The following is a 23925-nucleotide window of genomic DNA, read 5'->3' as shown; positions in this document are numbered from 1 at the left end:
CCAATTTTGTGTGCAGTGTGTTTCTGAATAAAACAGTCATTACAATACATATAAATTTTGATTGTATTGTGTGTTACACGCATGCATGTAGTGTATTTTTATTTTGGCTATGCAAATGACTGGTAGTATGATGCTGGTGTTGAATTCAACCAGTTGCATGACTTGTATTTTCATCTGCATCACTTTATCACCATGCAGAGGTGTGTGTTCGTGTCTGTGTGTCTCTGTGTTTAAAAGAACGAATATATGTGCATGAGTCAATCTATCGGAAACTGCTGGTTCGTCGATGGCATTTTTAAAAAGCTAAACTAACGTACCAAAATATTTGCGGTAAAATTCAGTGATCCATTGACATGTATCAGCCACTCGTACATATCACTCTCCATATCATGTATGAATTTATTTAGAATGAAGATAAAAATAAAAATGAAAATATAAAAAAACTCAACAATAGTATCAACTGTTTTATCGATTTTCGTCTCACTAAAGCAAATTGGAAAGTTTTTTGTTCTAAAAATTAGATTTAAAGCCTGCCTGTACATGCTATTTTTTTTTAAATTTGTTTAAAAAAAAATAATGAATTTTGTGAATCCACATGTGCATGCCTTAAGGGCTTGTGTCATACCTAAATTGATCAAAGTAAAATTTAAATATACAAGAAGTTTTAAATAATAACCTTAACATTATTTTCAGTTTTTAGTAAAAAGTTTGCATATAATTTATAAAATAAAATTGAGATTGTATTGATAGTAAAAATAAATATTTTTAACCCCAAAGAAAAGTATTAATACAATTTGTCGAAGATGATAACATAAAATTATATTTAAAAGTACACGTTTTATTATTTTTCCATATACTCATGTCATGACTACTTTTATTACACTAGATCACCGCTTATAACTGCAGAAATGATCTCGTCAAAATTATTCACGACTTGGCAATAAAACTCCGGACTATAAACCGTTTGGTATTATATAAAGAGGAAGAGGAAAAAGAAATGATGAAAAAGAATTGGTGTCGAGTATGACAACGTTTAACATTTGACATTGTTATTATATCTGTATCCATTTCAATAAGGAAATAGAGAAAAAAATGATGAAAAACTGTACCCGTTGAGAAAAGAAGAAATGAAGAAATGAATGATAAAATAAAAAAATAAAATGAGAAAACGTTACGAGGAAATGGAGACGACAAGAAGTGGTGACAGTAAAGCAATGAATTCGAGTTCGTTAAACAGAACTTATTGTCACATAGAGATCGTAACTTTTCTGCAACGTTCACAAATTTTATGACGCTCGCTAACTCAAATAATATAAAAAAGTTTGATATCGTGATTTTGAATTCAAATTTAAATTAACGTTGTTATTGACTGAGTAAATAGTTCGAAATGTCGAATTCATTTTCATTATCACCATAAAATATATATCATCCTATTCTATTTTATTACATTTTATCAGAATTTACTTTTGTTTTTGATCTTTACAGTTCTGAAAGTCAAATTATACATTTTGACATAAGTGAATGATTTTCTCAATTAAACTTGACATTTATCGATTAACAATTCAGGGAAAAACATTAAAAAATATTAAATTTCTCACCGCAAAATTTTTTTCAGCAATTTTAAAGGAATCACTCACCTGTAACAGAAAAAAACAATAATTATAAGTATAAAGTTCTTCTGAATACATGCAAACATATGGGCAAGCATAAAAAATTTTCTTCATTTACATTTTCGGCGAAAAAAATATAAATCAAATACATGTGACATATAAATTTTTTATCTTTCCTTCTATGTTGCACGACTCATGATGCGAAGCATCAGAGAGTGCTTTATGATCGAAAAATTTTTTCATTTATGTTTACATATATTTTTTTCCTCGAGGGTAATGGTTTTTGTTATTTTATCGTGTTTGCAAGCTACAAACATCTTTGTATTGTTCAAAGTAAAATTTTTTTAGTTTTTAGTTTATTGCGCTGATTTTTTCGTTTTTTTTTTTTTTTTTATTTAAATACACTTTCGAAAATTGCAAAATTTATATTTATTCAATTATCTGTACAATGAGTATACAAATTGTGTTGTTTTCATGAACAAATAAGAATATAAAAATAAAAATAGTTGCAAAAAAAAATTTATTTATTGTAAACTCTTTCATCCTTCGCACATTAAGTTGGGCAAAATTCTTAATTTATATCAATCAATAAATTTCCAACCCAAAAGTTGTTACACGTTTTGTTGTGTTTGTTTTTTTTTTTTTTTTTGTTACCTAAAATCTGTCCAGGAATTGAAATTTATTGAAGAGTTAGTCTAGTTGCGTGCTAAATTCGATACAATAATAAATCTGAGGGAATTCATAAGCGTTTGTGCGCACAGTGTGCAGAGTATAGTGTAAAGAGTATTTATATTTATACATCAGAGGATAAAACAGACAGCAGACAAGAGATGAAAGGAGGAGCGAGAGCTTGACCAGTGTCCGTTGGCTTGCTGGGATAACGTCGTTGTGTCCAGGTGATACTCCGGAGATTTATCGAGTGTATATATGTAACCAGGAAATATCTCTTATTTTTTCACCACTGGGTTTGTTGGCACCGAGTAAGCGCAAATAAAAATAAAAATAAAAATGAAGATAAATATAAAATAAAATAAAATGAATACATCAAGTGCATTCAATTTCGAGGATTAAAGCCCGTCGGCGATTAATATCATTTTTCGTCTCCCTTTCTCTCATCTGGATAAGCCGGAATTTTTTTCTGTCCCGAGGGCAAACGAAACTCATTCGCAAGTTGGTAAAGTCTAGCTGAGGAAATAAGTCAAAAGTAAATGAGACCAGGAAAAAAGTTGGTATGGGAAAAAAAAATAATTTAGATGAGAGCAGAAGGAGTCAAGAAAATAAGGCTAAGGGTTGCCTCCAAATGGAATGGAATGGATGAAAATTTGAACCAATTTCGAGACTAACCTTATATCCACTCGGATTAATTCGATAATACCCTTCGCCCATACCCTTGCCCTTGCCCGGGCTGTCTGAGATATAATGTACGTTAAACAGCGGATTCCCGTCCAACTTTCAGCTACTTTATGTCTATACATATATAAACTAACTCTATTGGGCTTTTTTTTTCTCTATCTCTCTCACTCTGGTTCGGCTCCTCTACTCTTAATCTTTCTCTCCTGCTACTTTGCTTTTACCGAGATTACTTGGGCCCAAAGAAACTGCCGCGTGCATACGGCAAACTTGGTTATTTATTATGAAATATAGAGTCGATGTCATTTCTTTTTTATTTTACTTTATTTTTTTCCATACTTCACGCAGACTTTTCTCTAACGAAAAACTTGGGAGCAAATCCCTCGAACGGAAAAATGCGTCTAATGCGTTTTCGTATGCTTTTACTCGTTTACAAGCTTCCAAAAGAAAATGTCAAACTTTTTCGCAGAGGGAAAGTTCTGTCGAGTGTTTAAATTATGCACGGGATTAGTTATTAACGGAATGCGTTATTTTCGAGTCGATGTTTTATTGACATCCACCTGGAACGATAAAAAATTAACTGAAAAAAAATTTTCCCTCTTCATTCGAGATATTCAGTTTTCCATTCGAAAATTCTGCCAATTCAACCAACTACTTCACTATTTTTAAGCAACATACGCCTGTATTTCATCCAACAATCTACAAATAAAATTTTAATCACACCCCTCCCAATATTTTGTAGTTCCGATTCCCATAACATATTATAACAATTCTTAAAAATTTCTCTCTCTCGGCTATATCAAGTATTGTGAGAGTATTTGGTAGATATTCTATTGCAGGCAGATTATTCTGTTTCGCTATATCTGTATGCGTGGACTAACTGATTGTACGTGACGATTTATGTCGGGATAGGTTACGTACGTGATGCAGAATATGACATACGGTGGTTAGATTATACTGTAAAGTCACTGGTACACGAAACGAATACACTATTTTTGTTTTGATTTTTATTTTTATTCTATCGTGAATTTATATCCATTTTCCTTGTCTGTGATGGATTTTTATTTGTTGTGTTGTCGGTTGTGTAAAAGCCGGTTTACTTGTCACTGGAGATGTCTTGTATAAGTTTACATAAGCTGTAATTATTCCCAGGTGCACACGAAAACGAGTCTGAGGTCAGTCTGTACAGTGTTTGCATTACACTTGGTTGTCATCATTTGGTATTTACATTTCTACAATTCCAACGGCAAATATATATTCCTATCCCGTGTCTACTCCACTGGATTCTATGAATTCCGCTTGCACACAATTGAATATAATGTATGGTCGATATATATATATATATATATATATATATATATATATATATATATATATATATATATATATACATATATAAACACCACAAATTTAAATGAAATATTTACACTGCATGCGCAAGCCTAGCGTTTATTGGATTATTGTTAGTACTAGTTTTGGTTTAATTGCATGCCTTAAGCGCGAGCGCGAAGGTATATTATATATAGTGTCACCTTAAAATCAAAATCCCAGTACTTTGTCACATTGTATCATACCTGACAGTCATAATGCTAGTACAAATGATTTTTAAATCAATTTAAATGCTTGTTTTTTTTTTTAAATCGATTAATTGTTATTTTTTTACGAAATTATTAAAACACTGAAAATAGTATGCGTTATAAGTAAAAGCTTTTTGAATACTTAAGCATCACCCTGATAAATTACTTTGATAAATTTATGTAGAACACTAGCGCTTCTAGCATGCGAATTCGGATTCACCCAACTTTTTCACTAAATTTTGGTGGTAGACTATTTAGTTTACGAGCTTGCAGCTATTCACCGGTAATGTGTTGAGTTATTATCATTAATTTGTGATATTGTTGAACTGGGAATCAGTGAAATTGAGTGATAGTCACCGAATGAAAGGCTCTTGACTCAAGCTCGTTAGAACCTCATTAAGAAGCTTCCGAGATCGTTAAGTTTTAATCGGTGCTTTTCCACGTTAGAGTACTCTTCTTTCTTTTCTGCTGTGCTGTGTGTCGGTTCGCTGAGAGCTAATAAAATTTAACGACGTTTCAGAGACCCAGTACCCCAACACTATTCCGGTTGAAGTGTGATCGTTTGTCCGCCGGAGACTGTCTGCTTGCTTATATGAGATACTAATCCTTATGATTACTCTTTAAACTTTATACATTTATTTATAACCGGAGTTTGTTAAAAATAATTGCTTTTATGTCAGATTATTACTTTTTACAGCTTCACTGCTAAATTATCTGGCTAAAATCAAATAAAATTATCGGCCATTAGATTGAGTCATCACTTTTGAAAAAAAATATAGAGGTATAATTGAGGAATGATATGTTTAAATAGGAACGCTAGCAATGTTGTCAATTTAAAGAACAATGTAGAAAAATTTTTTTTCAAAAAGTTACTTTTTTGGCATTGAAATGCACTTAACCCTTTAATTAAATAAATCGTACAATAAACTATCACACATCGCATATAAAAAAGTTAACTGCAACTATTCTCATTCACTTAAACATCATAACACCCCTGCAAATGCCATTTGATACGTATATCTTCACATGGATAGCAGTTTTACTTAGTTGCTACCGTGAAAACGTTTACATAAAGGACTGTCTGACTCACTCACGGATGTCTATCTCATTTCCATAAAGTATACCACTACATACCACATGCCACATGACAACAAAACAACGAAGAGTACCAAGAAACAGACGTGAAATTTCATTGGGAATAGCAACGGATGAGTTTAATCTCTGTTGCATACGGAAACTGATGTCCCGCGATTAGATGCGTACGTTCATGTCGCGAACACCGTCTGCGTTTATCGGATTGTTTCCAGTAAACTCAATTCAACACTCAACTCACGAGTAGTCTAGATGGCAAGTAAAGTGGATTATCGCATTAATATACTAACTTATAACAACTGGAATTGGAGTTGCATGTGTAAAATGTCGGAAATATATAGTTATAGTTATATGTATGGATTAATAAATTGTGCACGTTGGTAGCTTGTATAGAGGTGGGACATGTTTCGATCGCAAATACAAATTTTCCAACCCCTTAAGCCTTTAAGAGTAAACTTCTAGTCACATTTCTCTCGAAGTTGTGCTAACGCAGTTTCCTGGTTTACTCAAGTGTAGAATACGTCTGGTTAATTTACACCGTTGAATTTTATACGTATATGAATATATGCATTAGATTAAATAGGTGAATGTGAATTAGTATGTGTGTGTGTGTGTGTGTGTGTGTGTGTGTGTGTGTGTGTGTGTGTGTGTGTGTGTGTGTGTGTGTGTGTGTGTGTGTGTGTGTGTGTGCGCGTGTGTGTGTGTGTGTGTGTGTGTGTGTGTGTGTGTGTGTGTCAAATAGACGGATGTAGAGAAACTAACTAGTACAAAATACAAAATGACCACATTACACAAACTAGAAACACGACTGGTGTATAACGTATAACCGACGCTCGTAAAGGGTGATGGAGCTGAGCTCATCAGCATCACTATAACCATCAACGATTAAACCTGTTCATGTGTGTATTAAGCCCGTGATGTGACTGACAATTGCCTGAGTAGAGTAACAATTAGATTTGAATATTTAAAAGTTTATTAAATAAAATTTAATAATTTATTACCGCGATACAAAAATCTATTCGCGGTTGATAAGCATACGCACAATGCTGTTACGAACTGGAAAAAAGCTTTAATAAATTTACTTAATTAACGTTGTTATTGTATCATTTAATTAGCCTTTTTGGTGAGAAAATTTTTATAATTAAATATTTTGTCAAAGAATGCGAAATTCAACGGTTGGTTTTTGCTATTTTAAAAATTCATTTGCTTGCTAGTTTTTAAAGCAATTAACGTAATGTGGACATTAATTAATGTTATGTTTAAATTTTTGAATAATTACGTTTTTTAATAATTAAATCCAACTTTCGAATCATCAATAAAATATTCGGCAAGGGATAGAAAAAAATGAAAAATACTAATTTTTTAAATTCCAATTAATTTTATGAATCTAATATCATTTGCATACGTCCAAAATTTTAGAAATTTTCGTATGTTTTGAAAAACGACAATGCTTAATAATTGTCTTTGAAATAGACAGTTTCTGCGAGTATTTCAAAATCATAATAGTAATTTAAATCATAGTCATAAAATTAGTAATAAATTAAGTTTATTAACAGTAAGGACATAATTCATGAAATTAAATTAACATTAGCGTTATCAATAGATTAAACACCCAGAGGAATAACTTCAGTGTCTCACTGGAGTACAATAACATCTGTTCTTAATATTTAATTAATATACTAATTAAAGTTAGCAATAATGATAGTAAATGACTATTTAATCAAATCATGAGTTATTTATCGATTAATACGTAGATTAAAAAATTGAATAAAAAATGTGGAATCGATATTTTAATTAGCAAGTAATCGATGAAAATTTAATTAATAAACTGAAATTTTTCTCGGAGGTGCACTGAAGTTTGTAATTAAGTTAAAATTTTAATGTAGAGGTATAATTTACTATTAAACACTATGTCAATGTTCCTGTCGATAAAATAATAATTAATTGAAAAAGGTAAAGCTAAAGGCCTAGTTATAACATAAATGCCAATATCAGCTTACTTAAGCGTTCGATGCATAATAGAATGTATCGTCAAACAAGGATACTAAATAATGGTGTATATAATGTACAAGACTAGCTAGTATCACCCAAGAGTAGCTTTAAAGGGATAAACGTATCATATACGTATACAGAGGATGTAAACTTCCTAACGTAGAATACTGGGCTAATTTGTGATAGCTTGAAGTTCGCTATTTATAATTTACCTTCTCCGGTAAAACTTTTTGCCTAATTACATGTTACTAAATTTAATAGATGAAATGTTGATGTTCAATTTTATTATTATTATTGTAAATGTTGTTTAAGTGATGAAAAATGTTCTCGTGTAAAGTTTTAACGTATTGTAAAGATGCAAATTAGTCGGGTACAGAGCATTCGCTAACAATGTTACGGTTAAAATGATATGAAGAAGGGTGTAGATATGAGCTTGATATAATATATGCTATATACTGTACTGGAGTAGATGGTATGGAGAAGTGGTTGCAAACAAACCCTGGTATATTACATCCACGTCATGTTTGTGTGCGCTTGTAGCAGTACGCTCGCTCATGGAACGGGTTAGGTGCTTACACTTTCGAAGCATCTGCTGCTGTCGACACATTATGAGTCTTCTTGTTCGATATAGATATATCACTGACAAATTAATGGGTGAATACATTTGTCATACGTCTTTACCTATTACTTAGAACACTCATGGCCACTGATTTTTTTGATTACTGAAATTTAATGCGAGTTTGTCACATACATTTGTGAGTCCATTCACATTCATTTATAGAAGCTAAATATTTATTTTACGCGAAGAAGCATATTTCTTTATTTTTTTTCAAAGAAATATTTTTATTGAGTCGATCAATTTTATTTTATTTTCAAAGCAATTTAAACTTATATCAAACGACTTCAATCTAAAAATCCTTTCCAACGCAAGAATGATTTCTTCAATAGAACAAAGATCAGTATTTCCGAAAATCCGATTGATTAGAAAAAAATAACCACTGAAGATAAGAGCGAAAAAGTTTTATTAGTTTTATAATAAAAAGAATTTATAAAGTCAATAGTGAAGTGTTTTTTCATCTAATTCCCGTTCGCGATTTTCAAATGTTTTCCAACGTCGAAAAATTCACGTTAAATGTCAAGATGTCGGGAGAAGAATTACCCACCATCAAGTGTGAGACTTGTCTTAACTTTTTATTTTCATTATTTTTATTTGTTTTCCGTTTGTTCATTCTCCGTACGGTGTATGCCAAGATCCGAAAGAACGAATGGAAAAGCGTAAGGGGTCTTACGGATCACGCGCAAGACATACTCCAGATTTCAATTTCCAAACTAATAAGAAATTCTTCTACGACTATTTCTCAGGCTTACTAAAATGGTGTGCACCTTTTCTCATCCTTCGCGCCATCTCATTCTTTTCACATGTACCTATACATTATACATATTTGTATGTGTACTTTATCTCTATCTTCCATCAAACGAATTTGTCGTTTTCAACCCACACCACCGTTATCTTTAGCTCTTTAGTTCCGTTTCTCTAACGCTAGTTTCCGCTAAAAGGCAGCTATTCTAACCAACAAACAACCCCCATAACCACCACCCCCAACATCAACGTTCAGCGTGTATCCATCGCTATTTTCAGTATCGCAAAGACGCCTTTTCTCTATTTTTCACTCCTCTTCGTCTTCGTCCCAGTATTCATCTTGCTTTTCACTACCACCAAAACCAACTTATCTTTCCTCTTCACTATCAGAAACTCGGAATCTCTAGCTCGACTCATTTGTTCAACAAAGTTTCGCTGCCAAGAGATATCACTTGATGTTATAGCAATGCGATTTTCCGTACATCAACTTCCTTTATCAAATCAGCCACTTTATTTCTCAATAATTTTCACTGCCATGTCTGATAACTTTCTCCGCCAAATAAAGCGATTCATCAATAATAATTCAATATACTTTTATCGAAATAAAATAAACAAAAATGATTTCTTTGATCATAACTTTATCAATATTACTGATGGATTCCGTCTGGCAAATCAAAAAGCAAAAACTCGACAGTCACCGGACATCCGGCGGTCTTTTGTGGTTTACTTTGAGCAGGAAATTAATCGGATTGGTGCTTCTCCATTTCTTCATTAGTTTTTTTCATTATGACTATTTTTTAAAACTCTTTTTCCTTCGGCAGACACGACATCCATCGCTAAATAAAAAACTCCCAAAGGATAGTAGGATTATCTTCCCAGGATGGAAGATTGGAGAGTCTTTACTTACACCACCACACTGACACCAAAGTCAGTGATTCTCTATGTCTGATCGGATCACAGTCACTCTACTCGATCTTCAACCATTTCAAATCTACTTTTTTACTTCCGATCTTTTGTTCATGACTATCTATCTTCTAAAAAAACTTTCTAAATGATAATGCTGCGTCCATCAAACCAAGTGCTTTTACATATAATTGAGTTACGAATAAAAGTTGTTGAAGGATTGTAAAAAATTATCGAAGACTTTAAGTTAAATCAAATTCAAGTATTTAAAGCTTAGAATTTTTCATTCACGAAATTTTTTAATTTTAGATCAAAAATATCTTTCGATCTGTCTCCTCTGAGAAAACACTAAAAAACTATCGATCTAAGGATCATAAAAAAGTTGTGAACTCACAAATGAAGATAAAAACTTTTCTAATAACACAAACATCTTTCACCCTCATCGCCCAACTTAATTATCAAAATCCGTTAATAATGTACATACTATTAATAAACGAAAATACAACGTTACACTAGAGTAATTCCAACTAATTCGATACTAATTCTAATTAGCTAGACTTTAGACTTCCTGAAGCTTCATCTGCCTAACAACCTCTGCCCTCGGCTTAACCTCATACCATTTTGAAATTCACGTCGAATTTGCGCTACTTCCTCTTCTGTCCTTTGCTACCTCAGAGCTCTCTCTTCACCACTGCAGCTGAACAACAAGGACTACATCGAATAAGAAGATGACGTTATAAGACGGTCGGGTAGAGAAGAGGCAACCGAGGCAAACTCGTCTCTGGGAAACGGATATGAAGACGGAATTCGAATAACATGTTTACTCAAAGGTGTACACTACCATCATCACTAATGGTCTCTTAGCCTATCTCGCAACTGAATCCCATTCATCTCCTCTTCGCAATCTTCGCGAATACCGGATTATAATTTCGTTTTGTTATTTCTCTCTCCCTCTCACTCTCTTTCTCTCTCTTTTTGGCTTTGCATCTAAATAGCTACTCCCAGTTACAGTTAGTCACTCAGTCTGCGGTTTCGAATCTAATTAATGACGTGTTATTAAATATTAGATTTAATCATACATCGTTCCTCAAACTGCTCAGATTGAAAACGGGTTCATTAAATGTATTTTTACCAAAAAATTTACTACATTTATGCAGAAAATCAAAATGAAAATGAGGAACGAAACAAAAACTAAAATAAAGAAAAATTAAACTTATTTATAGTGTAAATTAATTCAAAAGCAATCGTATTGATAATTATATACGGTATTTATAATAATGTTTTCTTCAAAAGTTGTTAGTGTTTGCAAAACTAAGTAATGTTTGTACACAGATAAAATTTATAACCTGCATAACTTAAATTTAACAAAGTTTAGATAGACTTTTAAGTGCATTGGCAATTATACTAAATGCATCTTAACTTTCGATTTTCCAGTGACGCCTTTGAATAAACGACCTCCGTTAAACTAGTACTTGTTAATTAATTAATGTGTTTACACTCCTATCGTCCGAGTTGGAATCCTTGAGAATAATTTCGAACTAGTTTTTCTCTGTCTTTGTTTTAAGACTCTAATTCCGAGTTATTTTCATACTGAATTACTCTAATCCGCCCGAGAGTAAAATAATAAATATTAGATAAAGGTTTTTAACTTTCGATTACACAAAAAAAATTTTAAACTATCTCGATAAAATTAACACATCTTCACTTTACTTACAATTACATTTTCTCAATGAAATGTGTACTAAATAAGCTTTAATAAAGTCGAGTGAACTAAACTTTTCTTTTATCATTATTATATTTAAATCAAAATGACATTTAGATTTATATTTGAGCATAATTTTGATGCAAAATCAATAAGTAAATAAAAAGTTCACTTTTAATCGTGAGATCAAAGATGGAAAAGATTATACTACAGAAAATATAAATGTCAAACATTCCAAAACATAAGTTGTCATAAAGTTTACTTTTAATTAACAGAGTGCTCTGGTTTTACTTATTGAAATAATAATAAATCTCCGCGGTTATTTATTTTATATTAAAGCATTATACTTACTTATAAAGCATTATATAATAATAATATGATAATAATAATAAGTTTTATTATATTTAAAAGTCTTCACATTCTCAAACACGAGAAAAGCAAATCCACGCTTTCTAAATATGACTTTACTCGTTTAATGCTTTATGTTAAAATTAGCTATTTGGTTTGGAGTAAAGAAGTTGAAGTTTTAAGTTTTCATTCATAATTTCAAGTTGTGAGTTAACTGTTTAAATTAATGTGATTAGAAATGTAATTTTGAGAAATAGGATACAATAATTAAACTTCTGGGGTAGTAGAGAACCCCTAGAGGTCAAACAGTTTCACTTCCAAACCATTTGGTTCGAAGAGGACAATCTTGTTACAGCAGCTATGACGTGTGATGGAAACTACCCTCTAAATGTTCGTCCAACATTTCGCGAGTCGCGTAATAGTTCTGCCGCAAAGGGACCCAGGATATATAGAGATACGATCAAAGTGAACCGCTCACAAATTGGCTCTTCATTCTTGCTGGTCTTATATGTACATAGGTATTATATGGCTTATTGAACACAAAACTTCAATAAATGCAACAAATTTCCAAGTATAATTTGCTGTAATTTATAGACCGAGTAGTTGTAAAGTTTTAGTTAAAGAGTTATTTTCATATGTAATTTCTATGAATTTCCTGGATTTATGAACAATTTGTTGTTTTTAGTTTGAAATTAGTGAAGATTAATATGAAAAGTTGTTGAAAACATGTGAATTTCTATTCGAATTACCGAAAACATATTAGTATAAAATAAAAAAAAACTCAAGTAACATTTGCTCTGAAATGATCAAAACTTGGCAAATTCTACAGCGGAGTATAAAAAGCTATAATAAATTTTAGCAAATGATAAAAAAAAGTTTTTCTTTTTAAATCTTTCAGGCTAATTGGAAAAACTTTTTGTTTATCTATGAACCAAAATCAGATAATTAATTTTTTTCTACAAACTCAGTTTGAAAATTATTTTTAATTCAACTATTTTATTTGGTTAATAATTCTCAATAATCACTTGTATCAAAAGCATCAAAATTTATTTTAATACAATGATGTTGAATTATAAACACAAAGTAAATCAACTTGACAATCACAATTACCACAATTTCAAACAATTTTTATCTTCAATCATTCTAAAATTTCCCTCATATCAACATTGCGGCTACTTTGATAAATATTTGCGAGGTCAAAAAAGTGCAAAAATTAACTAAATTTGCAATTGAAATCGGTAAATTAATTAATGATTGAACTTGCAGTGTTGACGCTCGTAAAATTTAATATATTAAGGTAGAGAAGCGTGATGGGAGCTTTCTAGCGTACTACCCAACACGATGTTTGACACATTGCATGCAATAAAATATAGAAAATAATTTAAAATCGGTTACTAATTTTCGAGTTTAATTACATCGTTTGGATTCAGCTACCGCGGTTTTATTAATTATTATTTATGCAAATTTAATTAATTAGTTCTGTCATTTAATTTATTCATTCATTCATTCAGTCGAAAGTGAACACTCGAGACATTAAATTAATAACTCTTTCAAAATGATACAACGTTTATAAATTTATTTATAAAAGTACCAGTCAAACTTTTCATTTAATTATTCAATTAGTGATATTTAAAAAGTTTGTTTTATAGATAATAATAATAACTTTCAACAGTTTGTAGTTTTGTGCAGCAGTAAGCGTGTAAATGTAAGTTAAATTTTGTTTTGAGGATTGTAATGAGAGCTTATTAATTTTTTTCCGTTTAACTTGGCAAAAGTTGTCTGACGAGTTAATTACTAAGTCAGCGGACTGGACCACTGGGGTTCTTTATTGCTTTTTCACTGTCTGCGTCTACGTCTCGACACTTACGTTCATCATTCTCATCTCGGTCTTTTTCCAACGTTATATTACCTTCGCTAAATTTTCTGGCTCAAGTAGAAAGTATCCGCAGCGAAAAGCTTTAAGTCCAGATGCTTCTATCCTATTCGGCAAAAGTTTAGCTTCTCCTGAGAGTCATTTTTACTTGCCACTGCTCTGACCATAGACGGGGTAAGGGGGATCGCTCACGTGTGCCCTGCCCAGACGAATTAGGCAGCAGTTCGTAAAAAAGCAGTCAGAAAGCTCGGTTAAAAGAAGAGAGAAGATTTAACGAGAGTAATGTTTACTTTACATCACCGTAAGTTACAATTTCTCGTGGTGAACTTTTTTTACCGTAGAGAGAAAATAAAAAAACGTTTCATTTTAACTTCGGTCAAACAAATCAAACGAAACTTTTATAATTTTTACACTCTTTCTGGTTTTATTGCGTAAAGCTCTTTGAAACTCGTTTTAGGTTTGTAAAAAGTTGATTGCAATAATTGTGTTCGAAAAAATTTCATTGTAACTTTAAATTTTGTTTATTTTTAACTTGTTTATAAATAGTTTTATATGTTAGATTGATTAAATTTTTCTCTTATGCTATACTTACTTTCTACTCAAGTCAATAAATTTGCTTGTGATACAGTTATTGACCTCTGGCTGTTTGATCTCAATAAAGTAAAATAAATTAATGCAAATAATAATATTGATATTTGAATCGAACAATAAATATCTTCAATCGTTTCTTTGAATTTAAAATTATAATTTATTGAAATAAAGTTTGATATAAATAACCTACACGAAAAAGAAAAATAGTTGATTCAACAGAAACATTCTTTACAATAACAAAATTATTTTGAAGACGACCGGTTGTCTTCATTTGATAATTTATTGTCTTTTTATCGAAGATGAATCTAATGTTTAAGGATAAAGATTAAATATTTACTTAGTATCAATAAATCAATTTTTTTTTTTAAATATTTAGTAAAAGTTAAAAAAACAATTATTTATAATGAACAAATGAATAATTTGTTTCCAAATAAATTTTACTCAAATGTAATTATATATCTAACAGAACCTAACTACACCCAGGCAGAAATCAAAATAAGATTAAAAGTTTTATCCTGAAAATGTTTATGTGATTCATTATCTACAACTGAGTAGATCCCGGATGGAAATCTAATGTAAGTTTATTTGTTCATTCCAACTTCGATCTAAGTCCATTAACTCTGCGTAAGCTTAGAGTAAGTTCAATATTTGACTGGAGGATTTCGAGAGTAAATTTAATATGTACCAAAATAGAGTATAATCGATTAAGTACGTGAAATATCAAAAGCTTAGAGAAGAATTCTAGTGTCTAAAAGAGATTTTATATTTGAGGATTTCTTTATAAAAAAAACTTTCAGTGGAATAAAAAATAAATTGAAACCTCTGTAAAGGGTGAGCTTGTCAATTTTTTGATACTTGAGTACTCAAATTGTTTGCTGATCGAGTGTCGAATCCGAGAGACTGAGGAATAAAAAAAAAATAAAATAGATAAGAGAAGAAATGAAAAAAGTATGAAATGGCGTACAGCATCTGGTAGAAGTGATGCAAGTCAACGGTTCGTCGCCCAGCCACCAGATTGGACTCACACGTGTGACAGAGGATACTGAAGAGACTCCAATAGGCGGAAAGTTGCCGCTGAGCCCGAGGCTCTAGCTCTGCATCAATATGGAAATGATGTGCCTTGTGGTAAACGTGATTCCGAGTCGATGCCTTGAGAAACTTGCTCTGAGATAGCTGAATAGATACCGTATATATGTGTATACACATCACCAACTATATAAATACATATATGTATAAATATACATAGGTATAGGTACAGATAGAGGATGGTATACATTGATACGAGATCATATACCTGTCGGTAATTTAGATTGGAACTTGCCTTAACTTGGATTCGTCGTTAAATTAATATTGTATGTTCATTTACTTGCATGAGCAATAATGCGCTTGCGCGCATAAATTCGGATTGAATTTACGCTATATATATACTACACCATTATTTCAAAGTTTTGCTATTAGCAATATTCAATAAAATAATTTATATTGTCAATTTAACCTGAAATTTATTTTGTGAGATTTGATTTTAGTAAACTTCATAGACATTTAACCATTCTATTTGTCGAAATAAAGTTTTCATTAAAAAGTCCTAGCTCAATATTATTTTCTTTGATAATGAGGTTTTTTTATCCATTATTTTATAAACTATAATTTATTATAAAAATATAAATTTTAAATTCCTCAAACAGATAATTTTTATAACGTTGTAGAAAAATTTTTTTTCAATTTAACCTAGGCGTTGAAACATAAATTTTTTAACTTTCTTAATTTAATATTTCAGAAAATCATTTATCGGAGGTAAATTGCAGTGCAATTAAATTTCCAAAGAGTTAAACTTGGAAACTTAGACTCAATCGATCGGAACTAATTCACAAGAATTCATAAAAATATAAATCTCATTTACCAGAGTTTGAAAATAAAAAAAAAAATAATATTCAATGAATAGAAAGAGATTAAAATAAATGGATATTTATAAATTGAATTATAGAGATAATAAATAACGCTAAAGCAATTGGAACTTATGTAACTGACACCGGAATAATTTGTATATTAATGACATGGAAATAAAGTTTAACCATGAATTGAAATTTTCCGTGGTGTTAATTCAGGTGCTACAATGGCATCGAATTCGTTAGTTCGTGGCGTGTCTGGACGACAAAGGGAAATGCAGAGGTAGTTTTGGAGGCTAAGAGAACTAGTATAGACTGCATAGTATTCTACAGTATAGAGACTTTATGTGATCTTAGCGTGTTAAGTTTTGATCTGGTCGAGATAGTTTTGGATACAAGTTTCCGCACTGCACAGACCAAGAGAACACCAAACAGATTGCTCGGTGCCAGGTTTCCCAGCACGTAGGAAGTAATTACTCGGCAGTAGTAGGTATACAGTTCTCTCACACCCCATCGGCCATCTCTCTGTGACTTTCTCAAGTCAACCTTAACAACAAAGATACACTGAATGTTTATCTTAATCATGAAAGGACAACATGTCCTACACAACTTTTGGTCAAAGTTTGATTTTCTTTGTTGTAAACTATTATAAAAAGACTTGTAAAGTAGCTACTGCTAAACAACTAATAATTATTATTATTATAACTAATTTTCACTTCCAATTTAAATAAAATTTTTCATAAAGTATACAGATTATTCGGGATTATTCAGGATAACTTGTGAAAATTTTGAATTATAATATATTATAATAATCAAGCTATAAATTATTTAAAAAATTATTAATCAAATAAAAAATAACTGTTTAAGGTACGCATATTTAAATTTATGGCATAAACTTTTTAAATTTTGTAATGAAAAAAAAAAAAAAAAAAAAATGATGGGTTGATAAATTTATATTGAGCCCGAGGGTAATATATTTATTGAAAATATTGAGCGGACACGACAGATGCCGGTATAATAAGAAAAAGCGAAAAGTTTTCGATAGAAATCACGTTTTTGCTGTAAATTAATTCAATTTTTTCAGTCATGACTTTAATAAAAACATAAATAAAGTAAAAGTTATTTCGGGTAATATTAAATATTTTATATTACGCATTGACTAGACCCAGACCGCAACTAGTGAATATGTGGAGAGAAACCAAGCACGATTGCATTACAAGCTTTAGTACCGACGCATATATTCTACTAATTAGATTTATCCGAGTAATAATCCTGCAGTCGAAGAAATATATAACTTCCGTTAATTACGAGTTTAGCTCCAGGTACTGTTACACAACGTGTAGAAAATTTATATAAATAGAATTATCGTAACAATATTATTGGGAGATCAAAAAACATTTTTAATGCTTCATCTTTGTGCATTTATTAAAATTTTCAATCTAAAAAATTATAGAGTTGAAAATTGAATTTTAATTTGATATCCCTTCGATTCAATCTTTTATTATATTTTTTAAAATATCATATTGATTTCAGATAAATCTCAAAATTATGAAATTCTATCAAAAACATTAAAAATATTTTTAAGAACTGATTCGAGTAGATCAGCTTCAAAAATATTGAGGAAATTTGAAAGTTTAAAAAAAAACTTTCAAACAAAAAATTTTCAGAAGTGTTTTCTATAAATTAATTAATTTATTTTTCAATTTGCAGCAAAGAAACCATCTATGAAAAATCACTATCGAGCTCACCAGTTATCAGTGTGGTTAAGACTCGTCCCGGAATTACACCGAGCTGGAATGGAAGACGTTGAGCCAAGACACAATCTTTTTCGTGGTCACGGAGATCCTAATCTGTATGATGGCTCAGTACGTCCCGATCCTCTCAGTAGGATTGGCGAAGAATACAGACGCAGAAATTTAACAACAGAAGTACCAACAACCACTGATTACAGTATCACGACCTGTGTCAGTCTTATCCAGAGCACAAATCTTCAGAATGTTCACAACACTAGCTCGGATACTCTCGCGTCATTAGATGCTGCTGGGTAATTAAATTAAATTAATTATTTACTTCCGTAATAAATTCGATGATATAATTCCGGTTCATTTAATTTTTATTCTCATTTATAATTTTTTACTAGGTACGCGGCGTATTCCACAGCTTTAAGTGTAACAATAGCAATAGGGTGTAGCCTATTGATTCTAAACGTCCTAATATTTGCCGGAGTGTATTATCAGCGCGACAAAACACGATTAGAAGTTAAGAGTATGCAGCAACAACAAATGATGAACCAGCAGTGTGGTCCAAGAGGATTTACTGAGCTAAAACAACCGCCGTTACCGCATGCACACTTTGGGGAAGGCGGCCAAGTTGTCGTTGATGTAGAAAATGAAATGTTGAGAAGGTAAATATTTTTAGTTTATTTTTTTAATGTTATCATATACTATTAAAAAAAAAAAAAAAAAAAACAAGAACGATTTTTCACCACGATGACTAAAATAAATTTTTATTTGACTAAAACAACTATAATAATTTTGAATATTTTCAGAAACGTTACTAAAGTATCAAATGACTCTGGACTGATGCAACAAGCACAAAGTACCCACACACTGCCACATCATCATCATCATTATCAAAAACAACCGCATTCAGGTCACGCTACTCTACCACGATCGTCAGTTATCCACGATATGGGATTACCACGTGGTGTAGACAGTCTCAATGTTAGATAATTACTATTTATACTTTTATTAATTTATTAAAAAATTCAGTAACTGTTTAGTTTCACAGATTTATAATAATTTTTTGTATGAAAACAACAATTAAAAAAATAATAATTTTCAAAAATATCAACTTTTTTATTTTTTTATTAAAAAATAAAATTTTTGAAGTTTATTTTTTTTTTAATAATTTTGTTTTCAATGTACTAAGAAAAAAAATTTTTTGATTATATAAAAAAAAAATAAAAATAGCATTTCTATAACTTCAAGTATTGTCGATCGGAAACTGAACAATTACCAAAAAGATATACCTTCAGCACTAATCTAATTAATATCTACCGAATTTTCCATAATTTTCCATAGTCACAATTTTCCATAATTCAAAAATGTAACTGAAAATTAGACTTCTAATAAATTATTTATTCAATAAAAAAAAAATAACTCAAGCCCTCGAGTTGTAACTTTAATATTAAACATGAATTCGTTGAAATTTTTAGGTGGTTATAAAATTTTTAGATGCTCTAAAATAAAAAATTCCAATGAGGTTGAATTATCATGAAGATAATTTTACATTTCATAGAATAAAAAATGAAAAATTGCAAGAAAAAAATTTTCAGAAAAGTGTTGAAGGTTTTGATTTCATAATAAACGAAAATTTTATTTACGTTGAAAGTAATTAATAATGAAAATTTGAATTATGGTTGCCAGTGTCCACCAAATGGGTCGATCCACTTGACAGTACCGCGAGCACCACCGCCACCGCGAACAAAAAGCCCGCCGGAGAACCAGCCGCTGCTTCAGGGTGGACAAGTCTTAAACCGTACAACCCAAGGGAGCATGACCGAGATGAGAGTGTGATGTATGGACTCCCCTCCGAGGCCAGTCGTCCCGGATGTGCTGACGGCGTCGACCTTGCTATAGAGAGAACTCGTCAAACTTCAGCCTGAATATGAATGTCGTTGAGGGATCCAGTGACTCGATTTTATTTATTAAATTAATTAATAACAAAAAAAAATTAATAAATATGTCCGTCATACATATACATGTTTTTATGTATATACTGCTTTAGGATTCATATGTTTATATTTATATATTAATATTAAATAAAACTGAGACTGTCACGGAAATTCCTACGCGACGCTCAACATCTGGTACGATTGTTAGACATCGGAGGGGAGGTGTAAGTCACTAATTAATAAATTAAGTACTTAATATAACGAGATGAGTAGGATCTCACATGTTGTGTTTATATTAATAATATGGTGTTTTTAATTAACGTTAAAAGTATTCATTTTTTAAATTATATCACTGCTAAAATATTAATTCATCTGAGCGTGAATCGAATACTTATATATGATTAATATATATACTATAAATATAAATATATAAATAATAAAAATATAAATATAAATATTTAAATTTAAAAATGAACATTAGACTGACTTTTTTCAATATATAAATATGAAGTGAATATATATAAATATAAATTTACGGTATATATATTGTATTATGTATTATGAGCATTATTAATAATATTATTATGATTGATTTATTATTTAAAAAAAAAAATCGAATGTTAAAGAATATCATTTACCAGATAATTGTTGGTTATTCATTTACTATTTTATATTTTTTTATTTTTTCATCACTGTAAATAGGACACTTTTATATTTAAAAATTTATTGACTCTAGATTTATTTTAATTGAATTTAATTGTTAAAACATTATTGAATTTTGTTGAATTAATTTTTCTTTTGAATAATTCTTATGAAAAATGACTCAAAAAATAAATAAATAAATAAATTTACATGCAAAATCAAATAAGGGAAAAAAATACATACTTGTATACAGAATCTGTATTTAATTTAGTATGTACGATAATTCAATCAAATAAATTTAGTGCATCGCACTTATTAAATTTAAAAAAATGTAGGTAGAATTTTAAACAAAAATAAATATTTAGATGTTAAAAAATGATATTATAATAATAAAAATATAAAAATATGGCTCAAGGCGACACGATGATCCTTGTATAAATAATTCATAAACGTTAGAAATTCTTTGTAAATAAAACCAAACCGACTCTCATAATAAAAAAAAAAATTTAACAATAAAAAATAATAATAAAATAAACGTTATACATATAAGACCACCGAACGTTTGCTAAAATTCCTCACAAATAGAAAAACAGGACAAAAAATAAAATTACGCATATACTATATCACTGAGTTAATGTTTTTACACTAAAGTCCAAGCATTATTGCAAGAAAATTTATGACAATTACAGCAGCAGCTACTATTAAAATTAATATGAAGGAAAAAAAATTAATGAATGATTAAAAAAAAAATGAAAATAAAGCAACGAAATCTTAATAAATGTTTAAGACTTAAGAATAATAAAGTGGTTAATCTCGACGACCTATAATAATTACAAACAACACAAGCAATAGGGAGAGGGCTGTAAGGATGAAAAGAACCGAGAGAAACACGAAGTAACAGAAAAAGATGGGGCGAACGATCGCGGTGGAAATGAGAAGAAGATGAGGTGAAGTTGTGTGTTAAGAGGTGGAAGGAAGTACTTGAGGGTTCGCCACACAACAATGGACATCATTTGCGCGGCATTAAGCCCACGCTTTGCAACATTTGTCCTCAATACAAGCTCCAGATGGTACTCTCTCGCGCGCGTTACTTCTGCTACAATCTACAACCTGTTTTATTCTCTTGTGGCTAATGACTATTTAAGCTCAAGTTGTTTCTCTCGCTCTAATTTCCTGGCACTTGCAAGTAGTCTTTCAACTGCTACATCTATTATTTATATACGTCTATCTATACATATATATATATATATATATATATATATATATATATATATATATATATATATATATATATATATATATATATATATATATATATGTATAAAAGAAGAACTTTACTACGACAGAAAGCAGTGTAGTGTTTCTCTTTTCTCTTGCCGCTTTATCCTTTTTTACGTTATTCCTCTACAGTGCGCTTTTTTTTTTTTAATTCATTCCATTCCCACTATCAGCCCTCTGCGACAAAGATATTTAATTTAACAATTAGTAGCGCTTATTTATAACCTTTTTTATTTAAAACAAAAAATATGTTGATTAAATATAATAATTATTTTAAAATAAAGACTTAGCTGCAAGCTGCTCGTAAAATGTCATAAATTTTCTTACCGCTAAATCCTGAAGTTATTATAAGGAAGAGAATGAAAGAACTGGTAAAGATGAGAAATAAATAAATAATAAAATATAAAAATAATAATAATAATGAAAAATATATCGAGGTCAAAAGGCGGAGGTGACTTGATCGTTTGATTTTAATTAATGCCATTTGATAAAAAATTATAAAAGTCAAACGAGTAGAAGCACCTTTTATTATTATCGATTGACTTAATAATAATAATAATAATAATATTTATTATTATTATTATTTTTGTTCTTATTATTATTATTATGAAAATAATAATTCTACAGATTTATTTGAAAAGATAAAATATTGAATAATAAATCTCAGTCTATATATATATATATATATATATATATATATATATATATATATATATATATATATATATATATATATATATATTAGGGTGGGTCAAAAAAATCGAATAATTTATTTTTGACTTTATACTCTGAAAAATAGGTTCGTAGACACCTAAAAAGAATTCTCTCCAAGTATAAGCTCTTAATTATAACGGGAAGGTCCTCCGCTTTGCGGGTTTCTATTTTTTCGAATAATCAGATAAAAAAATTTATATCTCGCTTCCAACTGCTTGGAAAAATATTCCGTGGCATAGATTTTGTGAGAAATTGAATGCTTTACAAAAAAGGTCTCTTATGACTTTTTCAAAAACTCAACTGATTAAAAGATATTCATAGTTGAAGTTTGGCTATTTTAAGGAAAATATTCGTTTTTATTATGAATTTTATAAGTCGATGAAAAAAAATTATTTCGGATTGCGGAACTCATGATTTTGTAGGAAATTTACTGCTCTACAAAAATGGTCTCTTATGATTTTTTGATTAAGTGAAGCCGTTACGAGATATTCATCGTCAAACATTAACGAATATCAATATTTCCAGTTTTTGATCAATAATTCGATAAATTTTAATTTAAACTATGAGTTTCAGGAAAATTTACATAAATTTGAGTTTCGATCGATAAAGAAATGTTATAATAAGTTAGATAAAGAATTATTGGAATTATCATTGATTTTCCTTGGAGAAATGCCTCAAGAAAAGATTTCTTTCAAACGTCCTGGTGCTGTTCATCATGCTAGATGGATGGCTAAGGCCATTTATAGTTTGAAAATGTATCTATTCAGAGATGAATTCAAACTCTCTCAGAAAGAATTGCATGGTCTTCGTCATTTCTGTATTTTTATAGTCACATTGTATTTAAAAGCTTGGTTTTCATCAACTTCTGCAACAAGTGCTGCTTATCATGACTTGCAGTTTATGAAAAATTTATTGGAGTACAAAAATATCAATCCTTTGATTTCTTCAGCTACGTGTGAAAAAATGATTTCGCACTTATGGTATTTGAGCGATGAACTTGCCATTTTATCACTGTTTGACGATGGCGTTCCATTAGAAGTAAAAAAGTATTGTTGAAGCTGTTAATACTCGTGAAGGTACAGATTCTAAAGCTAAAAGATTTGTAATTGCTAAAAAGATTTGAATTCATTGGCGCAGAGAACTCTGAGTGACTTTGTGTCTAAAAAGTCATTAAATCTTTTCAAAATCTTCGATCTACCGTATGACTTTCTTGATGTCGATGTTGAATTATGGCCTACTAATGAGAGTTATCTCGAAAATAAAGAATACTTTCAACAACTAAAAGTTGTCAATGATTCAGCAGAGCGAGCTGTTGCATTAGTTAGTGAATA

The 23925-nt window shown here is 30.3% G+C and overlaps 1 protein-coding gene across 1 annotated transcript in view; it reads left to right on the top strand.

Annotated features, from left to right (window-relative positions):
- Window positions 1–20336, top strand: part of Nlg-4 (neuroligin 4) — a 139081-nt gene extending 118745 nt beyond the window's left edge. The window contains exons 9-12 of the mRNA XM_074255841.1: window positions 17995–18328; window positions 18425–18688; window positions 18833–19007; window positions 19713–20336. Of these exons, the coding sequence (XP_074111942.1) occupies window positions 17995–18328; window positions 18425–18688; window positions 18833–19007; window positions 19713–19862 (923 nt within the window). The 3' untranslated portion in view covers window positions 19863–20336. The remainder of the gene's footprint in view (window positions 1–17994; window positions 18329–18424; window positions 18689–18832; window positions 19008–19712) is intronic.
- The last annotated feature ends 3589 nt before the right edge of the window (window positions 20337–23925 follow it).

This window comes from Cotesia typhae, unplaced genomic scaffold (genome assembly GCF_013202065.1).
Source record: "Cotesia typhae breed Kobodo isofemale line unplaced genomic scaffold, CoteBio_Ctyphae scaffold_152, whole genome shotgun sequence".
Taxonomy (NCBI): domain Eukaryota; kingdom Metazoa; phylum Arthropoda; class Insecta; order Hymenoptera; family Braconidae; genus Cotesia; species Cotesia typhae.
This window is presented reverse-complemented; position numbering and strand designations above follow the sequence as displayed.